The sequence below is a fragment of the Centroberyx gerrardi genome, chromosome 16, assembly GCF_048128805.1.
Source record: "Centroberyx gerrardi isolate f3 chromosome 16, fCenGer3.hap1.cur.20231027, whole genome shotgun sequence".
Taxonomy (NCBI): Eukaryota; Metazoa; Chordata; class Actinopteri; order Beryciformes; family Berycidae; genus Centroberyx; species Centroberyx gerrardi.
In genome coordinates, this window is record NC_136012.1 from 9,732,621 (window position 1) to 9,754,792 (window position 22,172).

General features: G+C 44.2%; 1 protein-coding gene across 2 annotated transcripts in view; it reads left to right on the plus strand.

Annotated features, from left to right (window-relative positions):
* Positions 1-17,426, plus strand: part of LOC139925508 (serine/threonine-protein phosphatase 2A 55 kDa regulatory subunit B gamma isoform) — a 19,333-nt gene extending 1,907 nt beyond the window's left edge. The window contains exons 1-9 of one of the 2 annotated variants that reach the window (XM_071916914.1): positions 1,771-1,852; positions 7,702-7,799; positions 8,116-8,281; positions 9,770-9,882; positions 11,242-11,419; positions 12,679-12,843; positions 13,738-13,907; positions 16,346-16,437; positions 17,132-17,426. In XM_071916914.1, the coding sequence (XP_071773015.1) occupies positions 1,771-1,852; positions 7,702-7,799; positions 8,116-8,281; positions 9,770-9,882; positions 11,242-11,419; positions 12,679-12,843; positions 13,738-13,907; positions 16,346-16,437; positions 17,132-17,426 (1,359 nt within the window). Of the gene's footprint in view, positions 1-1,770; positions 1,853-7,701; positions 7,800-8,115; positions 8,282-9,769; positions 9,883-11,241; positions 11,420-12,678; positions 12,844-13,737; positions 13,908-16,345; positions 16,438-17,131 lie in introns of those variants that run through there. The other variant, XM_071916922.1, reaches the window with a different exon arrangement.
* The last annotated feature ends 4,746 nt before the right edge of the window (positions 17,427-22,172 follow it).

Genomic DNA, 22,172 nt, shown 5'->3' on the forward strand with positions numbered 1-22,172 from the left:
CCTCTCCCTCTCCATCCACTACAACCCCCCTCTACCTTTTCTCCATGTTCACCCCATCCCCCGTCCTCCTGCCTGTCTCCATCCCCCATCCCTCCCTCCCTCTCTTTCCCCATCGGTCCTCTAATGCAACTCGCAGCATTGCCTGGTGCTGAAGTGGTGCGTCTGCCAAACAATTATCCAACAGTGCTCTAAAGCCTGCTCAAACACAATGTGCCTCTGTGTGTGTGTGTGTGTGTGTGTGTGTGTGTGTATTAAAGAGAGAGAGGGAGAGGGAGAGGGAGAGGGTGCACGTGATTCTATGCCTGGGTGTATTTTGTTGGCTTCTGAGTAAGTGCCTCCATCTTTCTTTACTTTCTGTGTTCCATTCATATACATGTGAGTCTGTGAGCATGTGTGTCTTTTTGTGTGTATGTAAAGGTGTGTGTGTCTGCATATGCTTGTATGTGTGTGTGTGCATACACAACAGTGTGTCTGTAGGACTTCCCGTGGGGATTCCCCTGCCCTATAAACTCCTACAGGGGAGGGACGCTTAACCTCCTTCACCCTTCCTTCCTTCCCTCCCTTCTTCCCTTCATCTCTTCCTCTACTCCCCCCCCCCTCCTCTCATCCCTTCTGCCCTCCTCAAAATCTTCCTTTTCTACAATCTTACCTTCAGTTGGAGTGGCAGTGGGTTCAAGGATGGAGGAGGCATAGCGCTTAGAATAGTTACAGTAATAATAATAACCAAGGGAATTACGCATCAATGCTAACATTCCAAATTTTGACATTCTTGGGAGTTTTGTAAGTTTTATATTTTTTTGTGATCAATTATTTATTCATTATTAATTATGTTTCATAAATACAGCATGAAAGCAAAAAAAATTTAGCCGTCACCACCCATAGCATTGTGTAGCATGTACAGGCTGTCGGGTGAAAACCTCTTATCTCCAAAATGTCAACTTTTCCTGAGTCCTGTTTGTAGCTTGATGACAATGCATTTTTGACATTATCCAGTGGGGATTGAATGGCTTTCATAAGCCCAACAGGCCAGAGAATTTTCTCAATTTATAGAGGAGCATGCAATCCTTCAAATGAAAATCACATAAAAATTATGAGGAATTGTGAGGTTTTCACGTGACGACAGTGTTATGTGCCTGGACAGACTCAATATAGCCAATTAAAAGAAAAAAAGGAAAATAACTATACATTACCCATTGTAAAGACAGCAAATATGTACATACACATAAGTAAGTGAGCATTCTCCCAGCTGAAACTTCTCCTAAGTCTCACTACTGATAGGTGTTTTGTTAATCGTCTACAGTCATCACTCGTGGGGGGAATTTGAGAGTCCTATCCGCACTTCCTTGCTTCCTCTCTTTCCTCGCATTTGAGCCTTTGCTCACTAGTGTTTCAGGGATGACGCTAGGAGAATCGTATGGAAAGACATATTGAGATCCTGTCCCATTAGCCGTCAATCTCTCTCTGTCCTCTTGCTAGCGTTCCTGTCCCACCCGAACATATACAGCAGATGCATCATGGTATCTAGATATGATCGCTCACTAATACATCGCCAGTAAGTTTTCTTTGGTGAGTACTCATGGCCAAATGTGGTGATGCAGTAACTCAGTCCCTAACCCCCCCCCCAACCCCACCTTCCTTATCCCCTCCCCTCCCTCCTCTCCCTTCCCTGTCCCTCCATCCTTGCTCCTCTTGCAGGGCTGCTCCTGGCTATAGCCTGAAGAGCTCCGCCCATCCTGTCCACCCCTCTCCACCCTGGAGTCCTCCCCCAGGATGTTGAACCCCATCCAGGTCCTGTGCTCCGACATCACTACCCTTTCTCTGGAGCCCGAGCCGTTTGCCTCTTACACTGAAGGTGTGTGCTCTATCCTATTCTATCCCGAAGACCATATTGGTGGCGCACACAGTTGTGCGCTATGCGGCCCCAGTGTGAGACATGAGGTCAGAACCAGAGTACTGTGTGTGTGTGTGTGTGTGTGTGTGTGTGTGGGTGGGTGGGTGTGTGGGTGGGTGGTGGATGTGGGAGTGCGTGTGCATATGTATGGGGTTCGTGTGTGATTATGTGTGTGTCTCAGTGTGTGTGTGTGAGTACTTTGAGTTAGGCGAAAGCTCACGTGAGTCTGAATGGTATAAATATCCCGAACATCATTTTGTCTCTGTCTGAGTACGTGTGTCATCTTCTGTGAGTGTGTCTCTATTTCTGGAACTATGCCTTTTTTTATCTCAGTCAGTCTGAGTGCCTTTGATTGTGTGTGTGTGTGTGTGTGTGTGTGTGTGTGTCTGTGTGTGTGTGGGTGTGTGTGTGATCGATTTCCTTAAATAGTTTGACCAGACGACACCCCGTCTCCTTCTCTGCAGAATTGTCCTACTTCTCTTTCTGTCTGAGACTGAGGAACACACTCATCTCTCTGGGGTCACACACACACACACACACACGCACACACACACACATATGAAGGCACATAGACACAGATAGACACCCATACATGCACACACATATACACTCACACACACGCAAAGACAGAAAGATAGAGGCAGCGTAAAAATGAGAGAGAGAGAGAGAGAGAGAGAGAGAGGGATGAAGGGAGAGAGTATTCTATTAAAACCTCCTGAATATGGGATTACATATCAGCGCTTATGAGACGTTGACACATAATCTGAGTTTTCAATATAGCCCGGGTTAGACTGGGTGTGAAACAGCTAAGCTCCTAATCTTTTTATATTACATTCTTCACAAATCTGTGGGAAACACAAATTGATTTCATATCAAAAATGAAACACAGATTGGGGGAATTCGTGAAATTTGACCGACAGCTAGACAGTGTTTTCTCAGACAGGTAAAGCGGGACCGGTGGTGTGTGATGCTAATTGTTTGTGTCCATAACCATTAGGCTCACACTAGCTCTGCTCCATTGTGCCGTTGTGTGTTTGGAGAAACGGCAGATTCCCCGCTGTGCCAGGCTTAAATCACTCCTCTCCACACACACTCAAACACAAACACACACACACACACACACACACACACACACACACACACCACTTTTTCCAGATAGCTCCAAAACTGCAGGACAGGGATCAATTTAACAATCTCCCTCCGGCAACGTCTCCCCTCGTCTCCTTCGCTCCCTCCCCTCCTCCTCTCCTTCATTCCCTTTATTTCTTTGGAGGGTAATTGAGTACGCACACTTGTGCGCACGTACACAGGAAATGTGGGCTGCTTGAGCTGCAGCGCACACACACACCCAGACACACACACACACACATGCGTCTCCTGCTGGGTGGTGGTTTGTCCTCGCTGTTAAGGAGTGTGTGTTTTTGGCTGGGCTTCAATGCCCCGTGTTTACCCAGACCTAGGATATCTATAATTGGGACTGTAGGACGTCTACCCCCCCCCCCTCCATCCCTTATAGTAGCCCATTAAAAAAAAAAAAAATAGAAATCCCCCTCCCTCTACAGACTCCAAACCTCCCTGTCGCTGTCATCCCCCTTTCTTTCCCCAAAACATTTCCCTCTCCTCTCCTCTCCTCTCCTCTCCTCTCCTCTCCTCTCCTCTCCTCTCCTCTCCCCTCTCCTCTCCTCTCCTCCTCTCCTCTCTCTTCAGGCCCTCAGCAGTGTGTGAGTGTCTTGTCTTGTCCAATTTGTGGCCACAGATGAGCCCTACTCTTAATATGTGCAATGGAGACTCCCTATAGAAAATCCCATCTCTTTGATCTCAGAGGAGCTGCAGTTCTTGGAAACGTCTCTGTGTGTGTGTGTATGTGTGTGTGTGTGTGTGTATGTTTTCGTTCACAACCACGTTCTTCACATCCTGCAGAGAAACTACATGTACAAGCCAAGTGTCACTGTGTGCATTTATCTTTGTGTTCTTGTCCTTGTTCCCGTTCAGTATCACTTTGTAACAGTGTGTGTGTGTGTGTGTGTGTGTGTGTGTTGTGGATATACAGTATGTGTGTGTGTGTGTGTGTGTGTGTGTGTGGGCGTGTGCACTTGCAATCGCAGTGTGTTTCCCCCAGCCCCTGCAGTGTGGTGGTGAGTCAGACAAGGCTGCTGATGCTAATGGACTGTCTGTGGGAGACAGGGAGAGCTAGCTCGCTGTAGCGGACACACACACACATGCACACCATAGGACATCAACTTACAGCTTGACAGCCGACCGGACAGGCACACACACACACACACACACAGAGATGCACACACACACACGCATGCGCACACACATCAGCACACTGGCCAGTAGTGCTTCTTGGAGGAGAGCCACAGTGCTGATGATGCTTGTGCCTGTGCTTGCTGTTCGTATTCTTAGCGGTGAAGTGTTCTTCCAGTAGAGAGAGAGAGAGAGAGAGAGAGAGAGAGAGAGAGAGAGCGTGAGGGAGGGAAAGACAGATGGATGCAAGATGTGAGAGAGAGAGAGCGATAGAGCAGAGGGAGGATAAGAGACAGATAGAGGATGAGAGAGGAGAGAGTGTGTGCTCCATATTCTATTCAGCTATACTGTGTGCCGCTTCTGTGGTTTTGCTTAGCTTGGCTGTTTCTCTGTGTGACTGGAGACGCAGTTGTCTATGAGTGTATGGGGCGCACACACACACACACACACACACACACACAATCAAACACATACATTTGGTGTGTGTCCTTACGTGACTTTTTTAAAATGCTCCAGTGTGCGTGTGTCAGTGTGTGTATATGAATTTGACTGTGTGTGTTTGGGTCTGTGTGTTAATGAGTGTGCCTATGTGTGTGTGTGTACATTAGCTATCTGCATGTCCTCCATTTGGATCACAGTGGCTGGCCCGTCTCCTGGTATTAATGCAGCACGCCTGTTATAGTGGACAGCACTGCAGCGCCCAGACCCGTAATTATTTTACCACGCTCCCTTCTTCCTGGGAGGATTGGATTGATGAATCCCACTTCCTCCTTCACCAGCACGCCATATACAGCAAACCGTTACGACTGCCGCCGCCGCTGGTTGGCTCAGCCTGTTACCATGGCAACCCCTGTTCACCGGAGGAACCCCCCTTCCCTCCCTCCCTCTCTCATTCTTCCACCAGCACCACCATACGTACACGCTAGCATACAGCCAGGCAGCGGAGTGGCGTGGGGGAGGGACGAGAGAGAGAGAGAGAGAGAGTGAAATGGGGCAAAAGAGAGAAATTGAGAAACGAGAGATGGAAAGATGAGAAAGGGAGGGGTAAAAGGGAGACGGAAAGAGAGAGAGAGAGTGAGAGCCTGAAATAGAGGGAAAGAAATTGAGAGGGAGGAATTAGAGCGGGATTGCCAAGACAGAGAGATCAAAGCTTGAGCAGAAGGAGGGAGAGAGATCAAGAAATGGCGAATTGAGAGGTGGAAAGATGATAGGAAAAGAGAAAGCGAGAGCGATAGAGGGAGCGAGTAATAGATGAAGTGAATGAGGACTAGGGTGAGTAAGGTTGTGTTGTGGTGGAGATAGAAACGGGGGGGAACAACCTCCCCCCATCGCTCAGTCTCTCTCAAGGCCGCCACATAACAGGCCAGGCTCACAGCTTTGAATCACTCAGCCTCTCAATAAACACACACTCCACGCTCTGTTTTTATTACAGTCCACGCTTATTAAAACTTGTGTCCTTTTCTATCACATCTGACGCTCAGTGGACTCCCATCTATTAACCCATTGGTTTTATCCAACGTTTGAAGTGAGTCATATTTTTAATGATACTGTAAGACATTTTGCTTGGTAGTGCAATAGCGGATTTGAGTTTTTCTATACAAACATTTCTCAGAGGCAGAGCTGCTCTGCAAGCTGAGGCCGAGTTAAACCTCAATGGGCCGAGCCAGAGAACCACAGTTGTTTTAGTGGTGGGAAGACCGATTCTTTTAGCTAACTTGATTATTTCGGGCTGTCCGGTGGTAGTGAATCGATTCGTTCAGTCTGAAAGAAGGGTGTTGATTCAGCAGCTGAGCCACTAACCCGTACACTAGCAGCTGAACTGCTGGACGAACTGATTGGATCGTACAGTTGCGCTTGGTAACCCATGTTGTTTGGGTGTCATGTAAAGACGACAATGAATGAATGAATGAACAGGGAAGTTTAAGAATTTGTGAGTTTGTCTCAACTGTGGTTGATTACGCCCATTTTGGAGAGGGGCCAGCCAGCACTGAAGACATTGCCAATTGTTTTTGTCCCAAATGCTTGCTTTGTGTTTAGAAGTGGGTCAGCTCGCTTAGAGTTGCACAGAGTGCAGTTCATCCACGGATACTGATACTCAATTCAGTTCTGTTGGCAAACCAATTAGACTCGTTCACTTTAAAGTAGCCTATCATTCAAACGATACTGAATACGTGAATTGACCATCACTATTTTTCAGAGCACAGGTTAGCTAAGTGGCAAACTTGAATGGCAAAGAAGGAACTAGATGGCAAAGAAAATTAAATTATCAATAAAAAAATATATAAATGGCAATTTCTTTCATTCATGACCATGGCATTCATGATCTTGGAAGGTCAGCAGACTAGCTAACTACTATAGCTATTAGGCTAGTATGGCTAGTTGGCAGGTCAGCTAGGCTAACTAGCTAACCTATAACTTAGTTTAGCTAGATTGCATTTTTTCAGTCAGTAGCGAAAGCACTAAGCTTCATAATATTACCTTCCTCCCCTCTTACCCCTTGGATTTTTCACAGAGCCTAACGTTAGCCTGCTTGGCCAGAAAAAACTGTGGTTCTTTGGCTCCGCCCACTGAGGTTTAACTCAACCAATGAGATTATTTCCGCCTCCAGAACAGCTCTGCCTCCCAAAAATGTTTTGCAACGAAAACTGTGAAAGGGAAGGTGTGGGAGATAGAGACAGAAAGGAGATGACAGGCAACATCAAACCAGATTCAACCTTGAGATGTCACACGTATAAAGCATGCACTTCACAGACAGAACTCAGTGCTCTTTGTCTCATGCTCCTTGTACAGTGCGATGCAGGATAGTATAGGGGCACTGAAAGCTTTCTCTGAGTCAGTAAGTGGTAAGTGGTTAATAATGTGCTTACTCCTCATGTTACCGCCCAGCCTCATCTCATCACTGAGTCAGACTGTGTTGGTGTGTGTCAGTGGGACACAGAGCTAGTGATGGGGACATGCCTGTCACTCACACACACACACACACACACACACACACGCGTGCAGACACAGACATACGAGTCCCAGTGATCAGTTCAAGAGAGTTCACATTGTAGCAGTGTGTATTGGAGTGGAAATGTGTCGTATTGGGACACAGATAACACCTGTGTCTAGTGTGAAACAGCTGTGTGTGTGTGTGTGTGTGTGTGTGTGTGTGTGTGTGTGTGTGTGCGCGCGCATGTGTGTGTATGTGTGTGTGTAATTAGTGAATGTGTATGTGTCTGTGAGTTTCTGTGTGTATGTGTTTACATGTATGGGGCCAGTACATTCTGTATGATCTTTGTAGTGTCTGTGCAAGTGTATACATGAATGCAAGTGTATTTGCATTAGTGGTCAAATATAATTTTTTCCAATACATTCATTTGCATATTTTAATCCACTTACATGTTAATGTAGTTCTTGTTGACTTGGCTGGATTATATAGAGGCAGATGATCATAAACAGATTATGTAGATGAATGATAATGTGTGTTCAATTAGCTAATGGCTGCTCTCTCTCTCCCTCTCTCTCTCTCTCTCTCTCTCTCTCTCTCTCCCTCTCTCCCTCTATGTCTCTCTCTCCAGCTGATATTATCTCCACTGTAGAGTTCAACCACACAGGAGAGCTCCTGGCCACGGGGGACAAGGGGGGCCGAGTGGTCATCTTCCAGAGGGAACCTGAGGTAGGCACACACACACACACACACACAATTTCACAATTTTCACTCCAGCTGTGAAGGCAGTAATGAACACACACCGCCTCCCTCCAGCTACAGTGTAGATAGGTAGTTGATGCTCCTACTGTGTGTGAAAGTGATTCATTACAGGTGTGCAGGGTCGATGTCATGCTATTTTTTGAGAGGATCAAGGTAGAGGTGACTGACTCTGACCCCCTGTGTTACATTGCACTCTGATTTTACCTGTAATAGAGCGAGTGCGTACTGAGAATTTGTCTCTCGCCCTCTCACTCTTCCCTCCCTCTCTCTCTCTCCCCACCAGAGCAAGAGTGAGCCTTTCTCCCAGGGAGAGTACAACGTCTACAGCACCTTCCAGAGCCATGAGCCCGAGTTCGACTACCTTAAGAGTCTGGAGATCGAGGAGAAGATCAATAAGATCCGATGGCTGCCTCAGCAGAACGCCGCCCACTTCCTCCTCTCCACCAATGGTGAGAAACCCCCCCTCTTAGAGGAACCAGGAAGTCACCGCAGTAGTGGGTGATACTTTGTGGAACAGACCAGATTCAATACCATATCTGAGGTTTGAATATTTAGGCTTTTACAAGAGGTTAGTTCCAGTCTGCCAGTCGAAATTTCACCAAACTACTGTAGCAGGTAGCAGATTAGTATGTTTTCCAAAGTTTGACGTTGTTTAAAACTCTGATATCTGCAGTGGTGGAAAAAGCAGTCAAATCCTTTACTTGATTAAAAGTAAAAGTTCTGCAGTCAAAAGTTTACTTAAGTAAAAGAATAGAAGTATTAGCAGTAAAATGTACTTAAGTATCAAAAGTCCAAATACTCATTCTGAAGAATTGTTCCTTTCAGAGTGTTAATTATTGAAGCGTTAACCTGTAAGAAATATTTTAATGTTGTCGGTCTAACTGCTCCATATACTGTTGGGGAGTTTAAACTCTAACGATGCAACATATTTTATGAGCTTATTGTATGTTTTGCAAGTAAAACCTTATTCTGCAAAGTAACTAGTAACTACAGCCGTCAGATAAATGTCAGTACCTAGTAAAGTAAAGTAAAGTGGCAGTACCTCAAAATTGTACTGAAGTACAGTACTTGAGTAAATGCACTTAATTACTTTCCACCTCTGGATACCTGTGTTCCCAGTGTTTGCTCCTTAGACAAATGTGCCACAAAATACACTGATGCAAAGTGAAGGGCGTGGAGTTGATCCCACCAGTTGGAGTTAAGCCCACATTTGAATTTGGGTCACTTAGGTCAGAAAGCAGATTTCCCCTTGGCTAAAAGGATATTTAGGCTTATAAGTTTGTAGTGCAGACAGGGCTTTTCTGCTCGCGCTGTACTACATGCTTCAGTTACACAGAGGCAGCTACACTATAACGCATTAGAATCTTAGTTTGTGCCACTTGGAGGAGAGTTTACGGCTATATTGGAAAATCTACAGATTGTCCTTGAGCGCAGCGGTATTGATTTCTATAAGTACTATATTATTTATGATTGAGGGTATGAAAAATGTAAGACCTGCCTCAGCAGTTAGCTAATGCTGCTGCTGAGATGCCTGCTGTCATTTATTCAATATAATGCAGAGACTCTCTGTGTCTGTTAGTGTTGATAAAATAACACCTCAGTGTAGTATGGCTGGTTTACAGTCCAAGCTGTCTGTTGAAGTGTGGTGGATTATCTTGTTTATCTGTGGTTTCTGATGCGTTCAAGTGCCTGAGTGGACTCTCTCTTTATGCTAACATCCTGAAACAGGGCTTCTGTAAAACCTTATTTTTCCCCAGATTGATAAGAAATTCTATATTTAGCCAAGTCTGATGCCTCTTAATCACATCTAATGTGAGATTGTCAGATAGCTGGCTAACTGCAAAGCAGATAAACAAGCACCTATTATCCAGTTGTTACATTTATAAACCGTCACTGTTCTTCTGTATCTGACTGGTTAATTCCTGTCTGTCTCCCAGATAAGACCATTAAGTTGTGGAAGGTGAGTGAGAGAGATAAGCGGCCGGAGGGATACAACCTGAAGGATGAGGAGGGCCGCATCAAGGACATCTCCACTGTCACCTCCCTACAGGTAAAACATATCTATCTATCTATCTATCTATCTATCTATCTATCTGTCTGTCTGTCTGTCTGTCTGTCTGTCTGTCTGTCTATCTATCTATCTATCTATCCATCTATCCATCTATCTATCCTTCACATGGTACACACACACACACACACACACACACACCACAGCCACGCGCTCGCGCACGTGAACGCACACACTGAAACATTCATAAACGCAATAGGTTGGACAGCATAAGTAGGTCAGTGGGTGCAGATGTGGGTGCATGTGCAAAAGTGGGTCACTGGCACAAAGGTGTGTGTGTGTGTGTGTGTGTGTGTGTGTGTGTGTGTGGGCGGGGGGTGTGGGTGATATCCACTATTGCCAGCTGCACAGAGCAGCAACATGAGAACTGCAAAGGATTTAAATTGATGTTTCTGTTAGTGTTTCTATTTGCAGTAATAACCTATTGTATTCTTAGCTATCCAGATCAATGCACAGTATGGTACAATGTGTCTTTCTGTGTCTGTGTGTCTGCATGTGTGTGTATGTGCGTACTCCCTCTGTGCTGTATGTAAATCAGGACACACATTAAAGCTGTAAAGGCTCAAATGCTATGTAAATCATGTTCTGGCAAAGACAAATTGTTTGTTAATGCAAATGATGCTATGGAGAAATGCAGATCGGCAGCCAAATGAGCTCACAACACACATGAACTTTAAATTCATACATACATTAAACTCAGTCTCTACTGTGCAATTAAGGACATCCATGTGCATTTGGGTTCTAGCATTATATGTGTTATTGATGTCAGTGGAAATAATGAATGCTATATGAATGTATGTTATTTATACACAGTAAAAATGTATACATTTATACACTACCAGTCAAAAGTGTGGACACACCTGATTGAATGTACTATGTTTTTCATTATCTTAAAGCCGTTTTGATCTAAAGGCTTATGCTTTATTTGTTTGTTAGACAAATATAAATAGTGAGGTTGATGCCTATGTATGAATTTCTTTCCAAAGCCTTTGCCTTTCCATCAAGGCAAAGGACGGCTACTTTAAAGAATCTAAAATATAAGATAGTTTTGATTTGAATAACACTTTTTTGGTCACTGCATAATTCCATTTGTGTTATTTCATAGTTTTGATGTCTTTACTGTTATTCTGAAATGTGGAAAATACTAAAAATAAAGAAAAATGCATGTGTCCAAACGTTTGACTGATAGTATAGACTATATAAAACTCTGAATTGAATCTGTCTGCTGTATTTTAACCATCTCTCTGCTCCTAATCAGTGACTTATAACCTTTCTCTCTCTCTCCACCTCCATTCTCTCTCTCTCTCTCTCTCTCTCTCTCTCTCCCTCTCTCTGTCCCAGGTGCCGGTGTTGATGCCGATGGACCTGATGGTGGAGGTGAGCCCGCGGCGGGTGTTCGCCAACGCCCACACCTACCACGTCAACTCCATCTCCGTCAACTCGGACTGCGAGACTTACATGTCAGCGGACGACCTGAGGATCAACCTCTGGCATCTGGGCATCACCGACCGCAGCTTCAGTATCCTTTGTTATGTGTGTGTGTGTGTGTGTGTGTGTGTTTTGGACTTGGGGAAACACAGTGGACAGTGAGCGAGGCAGAGATAAAATGCATAGGGAAGATGTATGCAAGCAGGCACATATGCAGGCGTGGGCACACTCACACAAAAGCAGGAATAGATTTATTAACGCATATATTCAAAGACACACAGTTATTCATGCATGCGTTAACACACTGATGCGTACACATGCCCAATAATCTATCTCTGCCCACACACTCACACATACACACACACTCACACACTCACACACACACACGTGCACACACACATAAAACAAACTCCAACACCCCACCATGCCAGTGCTTCCTTGTATAAAGAAATGCACAAAGACACACAGCGATGGGGGAGGGGAATATTATTCTTGAGGAGTGAAAATGTAGCTTAATGAATAATTCAAAGGCTGCATAAATATTTCAACCCTTTTTCTGGGTTCTAATCCAGCTCAATAGGACACAGTACAGTCACAGACGGGATTTATGCTATTATGCTATTACTTTTCTACAAGATACATTTATATTGGTGTGTTTTATTTTCTGCTGTAAATAATTTACATACCGTGGGTTATGTATACATTTACATAGACTTGTAATTGTATTCTGTATGTGGATTCTGTACCCTTGTGGATTCCCACCCAAATTCAAAATCTAATTAGTTCAGTCAGTGAATGAATGATTTAATGGATAGATGGATGAATGAATGAATGAATGAATCAGTCAATATACACTACCAGTCAAAAGTTTGGACACACCTGATTGAATGTACTATGTTTTTCATTATCTTAAAGCCATTTTGATCTAAAAGCTTATGCTTAAATGCTTGAAATTAGTTTCTTAGACAAATATAAATAGTGAAGTTGATCCTATGTATGAATTTCTTTCCAAAGCCTTTGCCTTTCCATCAAGGCAAAGGGCGGCTACTTTAAAGAATCTAAAATATAAGATAGTTTTGATTTGAATAACACTTTTTTGGTCACTGCATAATTCCATTTGTGTTATTTCATAGTTTTGATGTCTTTACTATTATTCTGAAATGTGGAAAATAGTAAAAATAAAGAAAAGTGTGGTGTGTCCAAACTTTTGCCTGGTAGTGTATATGAACAGTGGAGTGCAGCACAGACAGACAGGCGCCCCGGCTGAAACAGTCTGTAGGCTGAAACAGAGCGCAGGCCCTGGGAACCACCTTCTCTTTGTTGTTTCCCTGAGCGACGCCTCCCTCTCAGACATCGTGGACATCAAGCCAGCCAACATGGAGGATCTGACAGAGGTGATCACAGCGGCTGAGTTTCACCCCCACCACTGTAACTTGTTTGTCTACAGCAGCAGCAAGGGCACCCTGCGCCTCTGTGACATGAGAGAGGCGGCGCTGTGCGACAAGCACTCCAAACGTGAGTACGCCCCGCTGAGAGCCAGGGGTGCAGAGACATGTGTGTGTTCAACAGGGTGTCTGTGGGTGGCTCCTGAAAAAGTCTGAACATGTCTTCAAAGAAAGGATCTTTTAAAGTTGCAGTGTGATTTTTCACAATCCAATAGCACACTATATTAGCTAGGGTTTGATAGGATTGCTGATCAACACCAATAACTCAGTGATTACTTTGCCAGGTACTGAGATTTCTGACTTTCTGTCTGTTTTAGAACAACAAAAGCTTTTTCACATGCAGTGAGACATTTCTTTGCACAGCAGGCCCTCTCTTTGATTGATACAGACCGTGGCTGTAATTTGCAAATCATGTTTTTTTCATAGAATCTGCTTTCCTAAAAGGAAAACAATTAATTTTCTGGTGTCCTTTTTCTTAAACTGCCCATTTATAGTTTCAGCACTTCAGTCAGAAATAGACTTTAACAGCTTTGTTTCTTTATTTGGGTTTTTCAGTTGGTCTTAAATTTAATTCCGTGTAGCATTAAAAAGGCCTTAATGTCTTAAGTTTGGCTTTCTGAAACCTGCAGATACCCTGCTTAATATGCGCAGGGAAGCAGGCCTTGTGCATACACACACACACACACACACACACACACACACACAGAGTATTCCTCTGTACGGTCTGTCTCTCACACACATAGAGTCAGACTCACTTGAATGATTTATTTATGTCTACATGTGATCAGACACACAAACACGCTCACACACATACGCTAACATACATCTAACACATATCCAACTGTGTTCCTATAATCTAACACACACACTTGTGCATAAACAACCCTCCACACCCATATCAACCCCCATGCTACCCCTCCCTTATCATCCCCGACTCAACCCCCCCTCCCACTGTCCTCTGCAGTGTTCGAGGAGCCCGAGGACCCCAGTGCCCGCTCCTTCTTCTCCGAGATCATCTCCTCGGTGTCGGACGTCAAGTTCAGCCACAGCGGCCGCTACCTGCTCACCAGAGACTACCTGACCGCCAAGGTCTGGGACCTCAACATGGAGAGCAAGCCCCTGGAGACATACCAGGTGGGTGTGTGTGTGTGTCTTGACTGTGTGTAGAGGGTTTAGTTGAAATACAGGAAACTCCAGCATGAACGTAGTGGTACGGGGCAAAGTTTCCCCCCAGGTTTTGTTTTTCCTGCTGGCCTCTGCAACAGCATTTAGACCACAAACTCTCCACTGAAAGCCACTCTGATGAAATTCTTTTTGGCAAGGCGCTCTCTTGACTCTAGGCAAGGTGAACTAATCAATAGCAAGGAAAGCATTAATGTAGGGTGTGTTTTTTTCTGCTGCGCTTGTGAATCCACTCAACTCTCACAGGGGAAAGGCCGATACAAATCACAACTAATATGCTGATTTTGGGCAATCATCTGGTTTCTCCAACTTTATACCTATAGAAAATGGGAAATCCAAACTGCTGGGTGACTAATCGTGTCTTACTGAAAAGGGGGCATTGTCATCCTGGAAAACACATGTCCCGTGCGAGAAAGAAATGCATCATGGGAAGAAGTTGATCTCTCAGAATCATAGTGGTCAGTGGTGATGAGACTTTTCCAAAACCTTTTAGGGATAATTGGATTGATTGCATGCCAGAAAATGCACTCCTCATCAGCGCAGAGCCACCAGAAGCCTTCACTGTGGCCCAACTTTTTCATTTTGACCGTAGATGCAGCCATGTGTGTGTGTGTGTGTGTGTGTGTGTTTGTTTGGGAGTAGGATGTGTGTGTGAGAGAACGAGACATAGAGACTAATTTATTATTATGGAGTGTGCGTGGGATGAGAGATTAAGCGTGCCTAACATGCTGTGAATATGTACACATATACGTTTCAGTTAATCCCTGTACAGTGCACTAAGCCGATAAAAAGAGCTTTTTTCCCCCCCTTTCACTACAGCTGTCTTTCACACACACACACACACACACACACACACACCCACTCCATTTATCTCAAAACAAATTCGTAATGTCACTTGTGAGTGTTTACAATAGGCCATACACTCTACTGTTTATGCATTCCTGCGCGGTAGAACTGTCCGTCAACTTCATGTTCAATATGTGTTTAGTATTCCTGCCGCTGGCATGTGGGTGAATGTATGTGTGTGTGTGTGTGTGTGTGCGTGCGCGCGCGTCTGCCTGACGTGCGAGAGGCTATGAGGCAGCCGAGAGTGGGAGGCTAAGACGCACCGGTGCTATTTATAGGCGTTGAGCCTCCACTCATAAAGTGAGGCGGGAAGGAGGGATACCTTACACAGCCCCGACACCTAGATCTGCAATGCAGCAAGGAGAGGGAGGAAGAGAGAGAGAGAGAGAGAGAGAGGGGGGGGGGGGGGGGGGGGCAGAGAAGAGAGGGATGGGATGGTGTGATGAAAGGAGGAGAGGAGAATGAGGGGGAGAAAGAGAGGGAGAGTCGGTAGACGAGAGGATGAGAGAGAGGGATTGGGATAGGCTGCAGTGTATTGGGGGGGGAGAGATCAACAGTGGGTGAATGGAAGAAAGTGAGAGAAGTGGAATATGGGGTTCGGGGTTAAACTCCTCTGGTTTGGCTAAATTAACACTTTTATTCCCCTTGGAACAAGAAAAGCTTAAATCAAAGGAATAGTTTGCAGGAGCAGTACATGCATGCAACGCTAAATCAAAGAAAACGTGGACTGAAAAAAAAAACAACAAAAAAAAAAAACGACTGTATATTCAAGTCAAGCTGACACAATATCATTTCACCCCCGCGCGGAAAGACCCATGAGGGGAAAACAAAAACGTCACCGGGGTTTGATGCACAGCCATGAGCCGACCTCAGCTTGACCGTTTATTGATTTGCGAGGAGACTGTTGACTGCTGACTTTATGCAGAATGTGAAAACAGGGGGCTAATGCAGGTGGGGGGTGGGGGGAGTGGGGGGGGAGTTGGGGTGGGAGTGGGGTGGGCCTCCGGCTGAATAAAGATATGGCGGTGTACATTTCAACCCCTTGCATCACCGGGCGGACACAATGCTGACACAGGCGGGCCGAAGGAAAGCGCAAGGGGGAAAAGAGTTATTAGTCAGTGAATATACGTGTGTGTTCATGTGTGTGTGTGTGTGTGTGTGTTTGTCCTCCTCGGTGGGTTAGGGTAATGGAGAGGTGGACGGTAATGGATTTGGCGATATGGCAAAGGAGTTTTGATTAAAAATGTAGCCCTGGCCCTCATGTTGCTGAGGGCCGGTGTTGTGTCTTATTAGTCCTGACTTCGGGGAGGTTTGTGTTACAACCTGCCCACATTTAATGTGTTTTGTCTGTATGTGCTCTACTCTGCTGTGTGTGTGTGTGTGTGTGTGTGTGAGTTTTGTCAGTGCTCTTCTGCTCGCTCTTCTATTTATAGCTTACAATTGTAATCAATACATGGGAGTGAAACTATGCACTGGACCCATTGTTAATCGTATCTGTGTGTGTGTGTGTGTGTGTGTGTGTGTGTGTGTGTGTTTTCCTGCAGGTTCATGATTACCTCCGCAGCAAGTTGTGCTCCCTTTACGAAAACGACTGCATCTTTGACAAGTTTGAGTGTGCCTGGAACGGATCGGACAGGTACCTGAAGTGTGTGTGTGTGTGTGTGTGTGTGTTTTTGTATGTCTATACTTATAAGGGAAAGGTCTTCCAAGGTAGCCAAAGATAAATATGAAAATGAACAAATAGGAAGTACCTGGAATGCAAAAATGTAAGTTTATTAATGCTCTATATAAAGTAGCTTGAAATGCGTTCCATAGCTGCATGTATATAAGCCTTTTTTGTGTTTGATAGTTTATTTGTGAGCTTATATATAGCGCTTGTATTCAAGCTACTGCCTATGTGTTTATTTTTTGTACTTATAAGGACCACATGTCCTCGCAAGGATAGAAAGATGAGGAAAATCTTGAAAAGTGAGGACATTTTACTGGTCCTCACTTCTTTAAGGGGCCAGTTTAGAATTGGGACTTGGCTTTAGGGTTAAGGTTAGAGGTTAGGGTTAGGGGTTAGGGAATGAATGTAGCCAATGATGGTCCTCACAAGTATAGTAATACTATATAGTAAAGTGTGTGTGTGTGTATTTGTGTGCGTGCATGAACAAGAAGAGACAGAAAGAATGTGTCTCCATGCTGTAGTAACTGAATGTTGTAGTGTGAGTGACTGTACCAGATCAGAACTTGACATACTGTATCCTCTTTTGTCACTCCCTTCACCTTTCCTGTCCTCTCTTTCTCCTCCATCCTCCTCTCTTCTCCTCCTGCCCTCCCTTACCCAGTGTGATCATGACGGGAGCCTACAACAACTTCTTCCGCATGTTCGACCGCAACACCAAGCGGGACGTGACCCTGGAGGCGTCCCGGGAGAGCAGCAAACCCCGGGCCGTCCTGAAGCCGCGGAGGGTCTGCGCCGCCGGGGGGAAGCGCCGGAAGGACGACATCAGCGTGGACAGCCTGGACTTCACCAAGAAGATCCTGCACACCGCCTGGCACCCGACCGAGAACATCATCGCCATCGCCGCCACCAACAACCTGTACATCTTCCAGGACAAACTCAACTCCGAGATGCATTAAGGGAGCGGACGACGGCGGATTTAAGAGTTTACACCCGTATACACACCTATGCCGGAATGTACACACACACACACACATGCATACACACCAGAAAACAGTCATGCAAACACACTCGAATGATCAGAGAACACACACACACACACACACGTACGCCTACTTATTCATACACTCCCACACCTCTTCCCCGGCCTCCCGGAACTGAAAGGACCCGCTCCAGGGCTAGAACAGGGAACCGGCTGGATTACGCAATGGATTATGGGTTGCGGAATTCTCTAAACCGTGGATTTCCTGATTGGTAACGTCCGGATTGTGCTTGATGGTGTTTTGATTGCTACAGGTCAGTTTCTGAGGGGCATGAATTTCCCCCAGACAGGAAGGACGTTTACATGTTTCTGTCTTTTTTTGGTTTTTTTTTCTGTTCTTCCGCCTCCTCTGCTTTCTCCCGATCCGCCTCCTCCTCCTCCTCTTCTCTCTGTATTTGGCCGTGTCTGTGCTCCAACAAAACCTATTCCCGTTCCTTGCCCACTGTTTTGATTTGTATAACAAAGCCCTTTGTGGTCGTCTGCCGGCGGCAGAGATGAAAAAACGGGGCGTTTATGTAACTCGCCGTTTGTTTGATTTCCGTTCAACTCCTATTTTTGTAAATTCCCATTATGAAATGATGTTAATGATGGTAATTTTGATGGTGATGATGATAATGACAATGACAATTAATGATATGTGATGTGCGAGGATGAACTCGGGACGCCCCCCTCTTCCCCCAAATGCACCCAGACGCCTCTGAGCTCTCCCTTAGCCAGGAGAGACTATGTACAACTGGGCTGTGTTCAGTGAGGTAAACCATTTACAATGTTTCAGATAGAAGCAGAATATAGTAGAGATTACACTATGGCCTATTATGTGGACACACACGTATATCTGTTCCTACACAGTGTGTTTCAGTCTTAACATTGTGTAACGTTTCCTCTGCTGAAACAGGCCCCCTCAACTTCTGTTTGATTGTGGATTCTGCTTCTGAACTGGGGCTGCGTCATGTGCTACTTTGCCGTTAAACACGACTCAAATCAAGCAAAAAAACAAACGAAATAATTCCAACAATCAAGCAAAAAGATGCTGCATGTCAAACAGATTTAGCCTATGTGTTTATAAATTGACTGACTGACTGACTTGGCTGCCTTCTTAACCATTTAGACCCAGCTGTACAAAGGCTTCAGGGGCCCCGGGCCCCGTGCAGCACTAGTAACCATAGATGACCGAGCTCTCCTACCTTTCTTTGTGTCTCAGGACACTGAAGCATGTTTACCAGTGTTCGGTTCATACACTTACATGTACATTTTGAATGAAGCCGTCCAAGAATCAGTTTCTACCCTGTGAAACTGAGAACCAAGAGGAATGGGGAATGTTTTCTGATTAATGTTGTATTCTAAAAGAAAAAAAAAACACTTCAAAGGGCCTAAATGGTGTCTGTATATACCAACTCTCTTTTTGACATGTATGAGGTTTTGTTTCTTTAACATGACCACTCATTAATCAATGAACGGACTGTGGACCCGATCGTCTCTATTGATGATCGCTCCCAAGGCAACGGCAGAGAGAGATAGTACTTTGATCTCTTTAGCCTTCCTCACCGATTACTTTGCTGATGTGCAGAATCTTTCTTTTATTTTTAGAAGACAGTTTATTCTTTTATTTATCCTATTTTTGGAACATCTGTCAGTTTGATTCCACGTCCTGACCAAACTAATGTTGATTCACATATTTTTGTGTTAATGTATTTTGATGACAAAATTGTCAAATGGACAGTTATAAATAATGTTAATATGTTTTTTTCTGAATAAAGATTTCAACGAAATTGCATCCAATGGGCGTGCAGCTGTGATGTTTTTTGTATTCAAATGTAACCGGTAGTGTAATATTGCCAGTGCCATCATAAGCACTTATGTTAATGTGCATGCTGTGTAGCTTATAATCATATGAATCTATATGGGGTCGTCATGACAGTGTTTAGTGTGGTAGAAGAAAAGTCTTGCGGTCTGAAGCTCCACCTAGTGTCATTACACACTCACTACAAGTGGAGGCAACATATTTCTGTCATACATGGCATTTAATGTACTAAAACGGTAATCTCATGTCTATGTGTGCATAATCAATAAGTGGCACATGCTGCTTATACAGACAGGACTAAGTGTTTGCTTCCCATTTTGGAAATGTATATTAAAAATCAATGCAAAAAGTGATGTTTTGTTAAAAAAATAGGCAACAAACACATTTTTCTTCAGTTTATTGGTCACAGTATAGCGATACAGTATTGACAGCCTAACCTGAAACACTTACATCATCACTCAGGGACAGCAAATGTTCAATATATTAAAACCCTGCACAGCAGGGACGGGAGATGAGAGGGGAGGACAGATAAGACAGCTAGAGGAGGAACAGCAAGGCACATGAGAACAGAGAGCAGAGATAAACTTGGATAAATGCTGTGATAAATATGAGCTTTGAAGCAGGTGAGCTATCAGGTTGAGGATTAGGGACACGGTTTAGTCTATTCACTCCCAAAGCAGCACTGTGGAGTACAGTGGTTCGCATTACTGGCAGTTCATCTTCAAGCATTTCAAAACTGCGTATTACAAAAATAAACAGTAAACAACAAGGACGCTTCACAATATCACATGGGATCTGAATGTGAGATAACGTCTTATAAAGGCACTTAGAAATAATCTCCCACATATACCACTTCAAAATGACATACTGAGGATATAATGTAATGAAAAATGATTAAAGCTTGACAGCATTAGACCTCTGGGTCTACATCGGTATCATCATCTTATGAGAGAAGAAAAAATAGTTTTGTTTCCATAATTGTATGTAGGCCACAGATGCTGCACCAGAAATGCCTTTGTTAAATTAAGGACGTAACATTGAAATGACAAGGAGGGCATTTGATATGGAAACTGTAAAATACAATACTGTTGATGATTTTGACCATCATGTCGTTACAATGCCAAACAATTGATGACAATCACACATAAAAAATGTTTGCAGAGCTATGTACAGCTGATACAAAACAATCACACTGACTTCATTAATGGACTCCTGTGGTGAGCAAGTCTGCAGCTTATTCTGAAAACTGCCCATTACACACTATCTGAAATGCTCATGGTAAACACACTACTGACCACAGATGAGGAGGGTGAGTGTATGTGTGTTTGTGTGTGTGTTTCCTAAGGTAGTGTCTTACAGTGTTAAAGTGAATTACATTATTTATCATAAAAACCTTATAGTTTGTGTTTCTCCCCTTCCTTTGTCTCCTTTCATTATACTTAAGTGGCTTCTGTATTCTCACACTTTGGCTCAGAAGCTATTGAAACGCAATCATACACTCACGCAATTGCATATTTACAGTGGCACAGATACATCAAATGTCTGTTTATCTGTTCACCTTCATACAGTACTAAGAAGCTAAACAACATTACTATTAGATCCTGTTATGGGAAGCTATAGTGTACAATCATTAACTTTTTTCAGCTGAACATAGTATTATCACACATCTTAGCGTCAACATTTCATTTCTCTCTGTACTTATGTACTAGTACCACAATACTTAACACACTTATAACATGCTACAATTACCCAATCTACAATCTGCTGCTTTTCACAGACTCTACACTTATTCATTCTGTAAATAGCACACCCACTCATGTAAAAATGTGTATCAAATAGGGGTGTCACGATTTCCATTCTAAATCGAAAATCGATCGAAATGAGCGTTCGATTTCGACCTTCGAAATCACAAGCAGGTTTGCGATTCTCCCAGTATTTTTTTTTCTCTCCACCCCTGCCTACTTGTACGCGTCCGAAGAAAGAAAAAAAAACAACAACATTTCAATGAAGACACAGCGTAGCTGCTAGTTAACGAGCTCACCGGTAGCCTGCAGCTGCATTACTTTTCGAGACACCATCCCACTGCGCGCACACACCCACTGGAGGACTGCACCATTGTTCCAACGGCCCATTATTCCGAAACCCCAATAGTCCGAAAAATGTCCCATTGGACCGAAAGCCCATTTGTCCGAGAGCCCGTTATCCTGAAAACAAACGCCCATTGCTCCAAAAATACACACTCTCCCTGCAGTTAGAAAGATTCATGGCCTGCAATCAGTCGGCCCTGCCTCCTAATGTTTCACACCCTCTTTCCCCCGGTTGATTGGGAGCACCTGTGTATATATATGGCTGTCAGAACTGACGTCCGGTAACTTACCAACTACACCACTCGGCTGCTCCAAACATCAGACCATGTGCGTCCATGAAGAAAACGTGAGTAGCTTGTTCTTCTTAGGGGATTAAGCCCTCACTACCATCGTAATATCACTGCTGCATGGAACGCTGCATAATTCCAACCAGGGAAGGAGGATTGTTAGAGTAAATATCCGACCGCGAGGTCCGACAGACAGCTTCCTCCGTTGCACCCGGGAAGGTCCGATGACGTCATTCTGCATAATAATTAGCCATGTGCTTCTGTTTGTTTGAGAAACGATGGAAGATTTAGTGTGAACAATGGACAGATAAAGAAAGATAAATTTGCCTCAGAGTAGATTAATTTCATTATAATTATTATTTGGAATGTTTGTTTAAATTATCTTTCTAACTGCAGGGAGAGTGTGTATTTTCGGAGCAATGGGACATTTTTCGGACTATTGGGGTTTCGGAATAATGGGCCGTCGGAACAATGGCATGGCACCCACT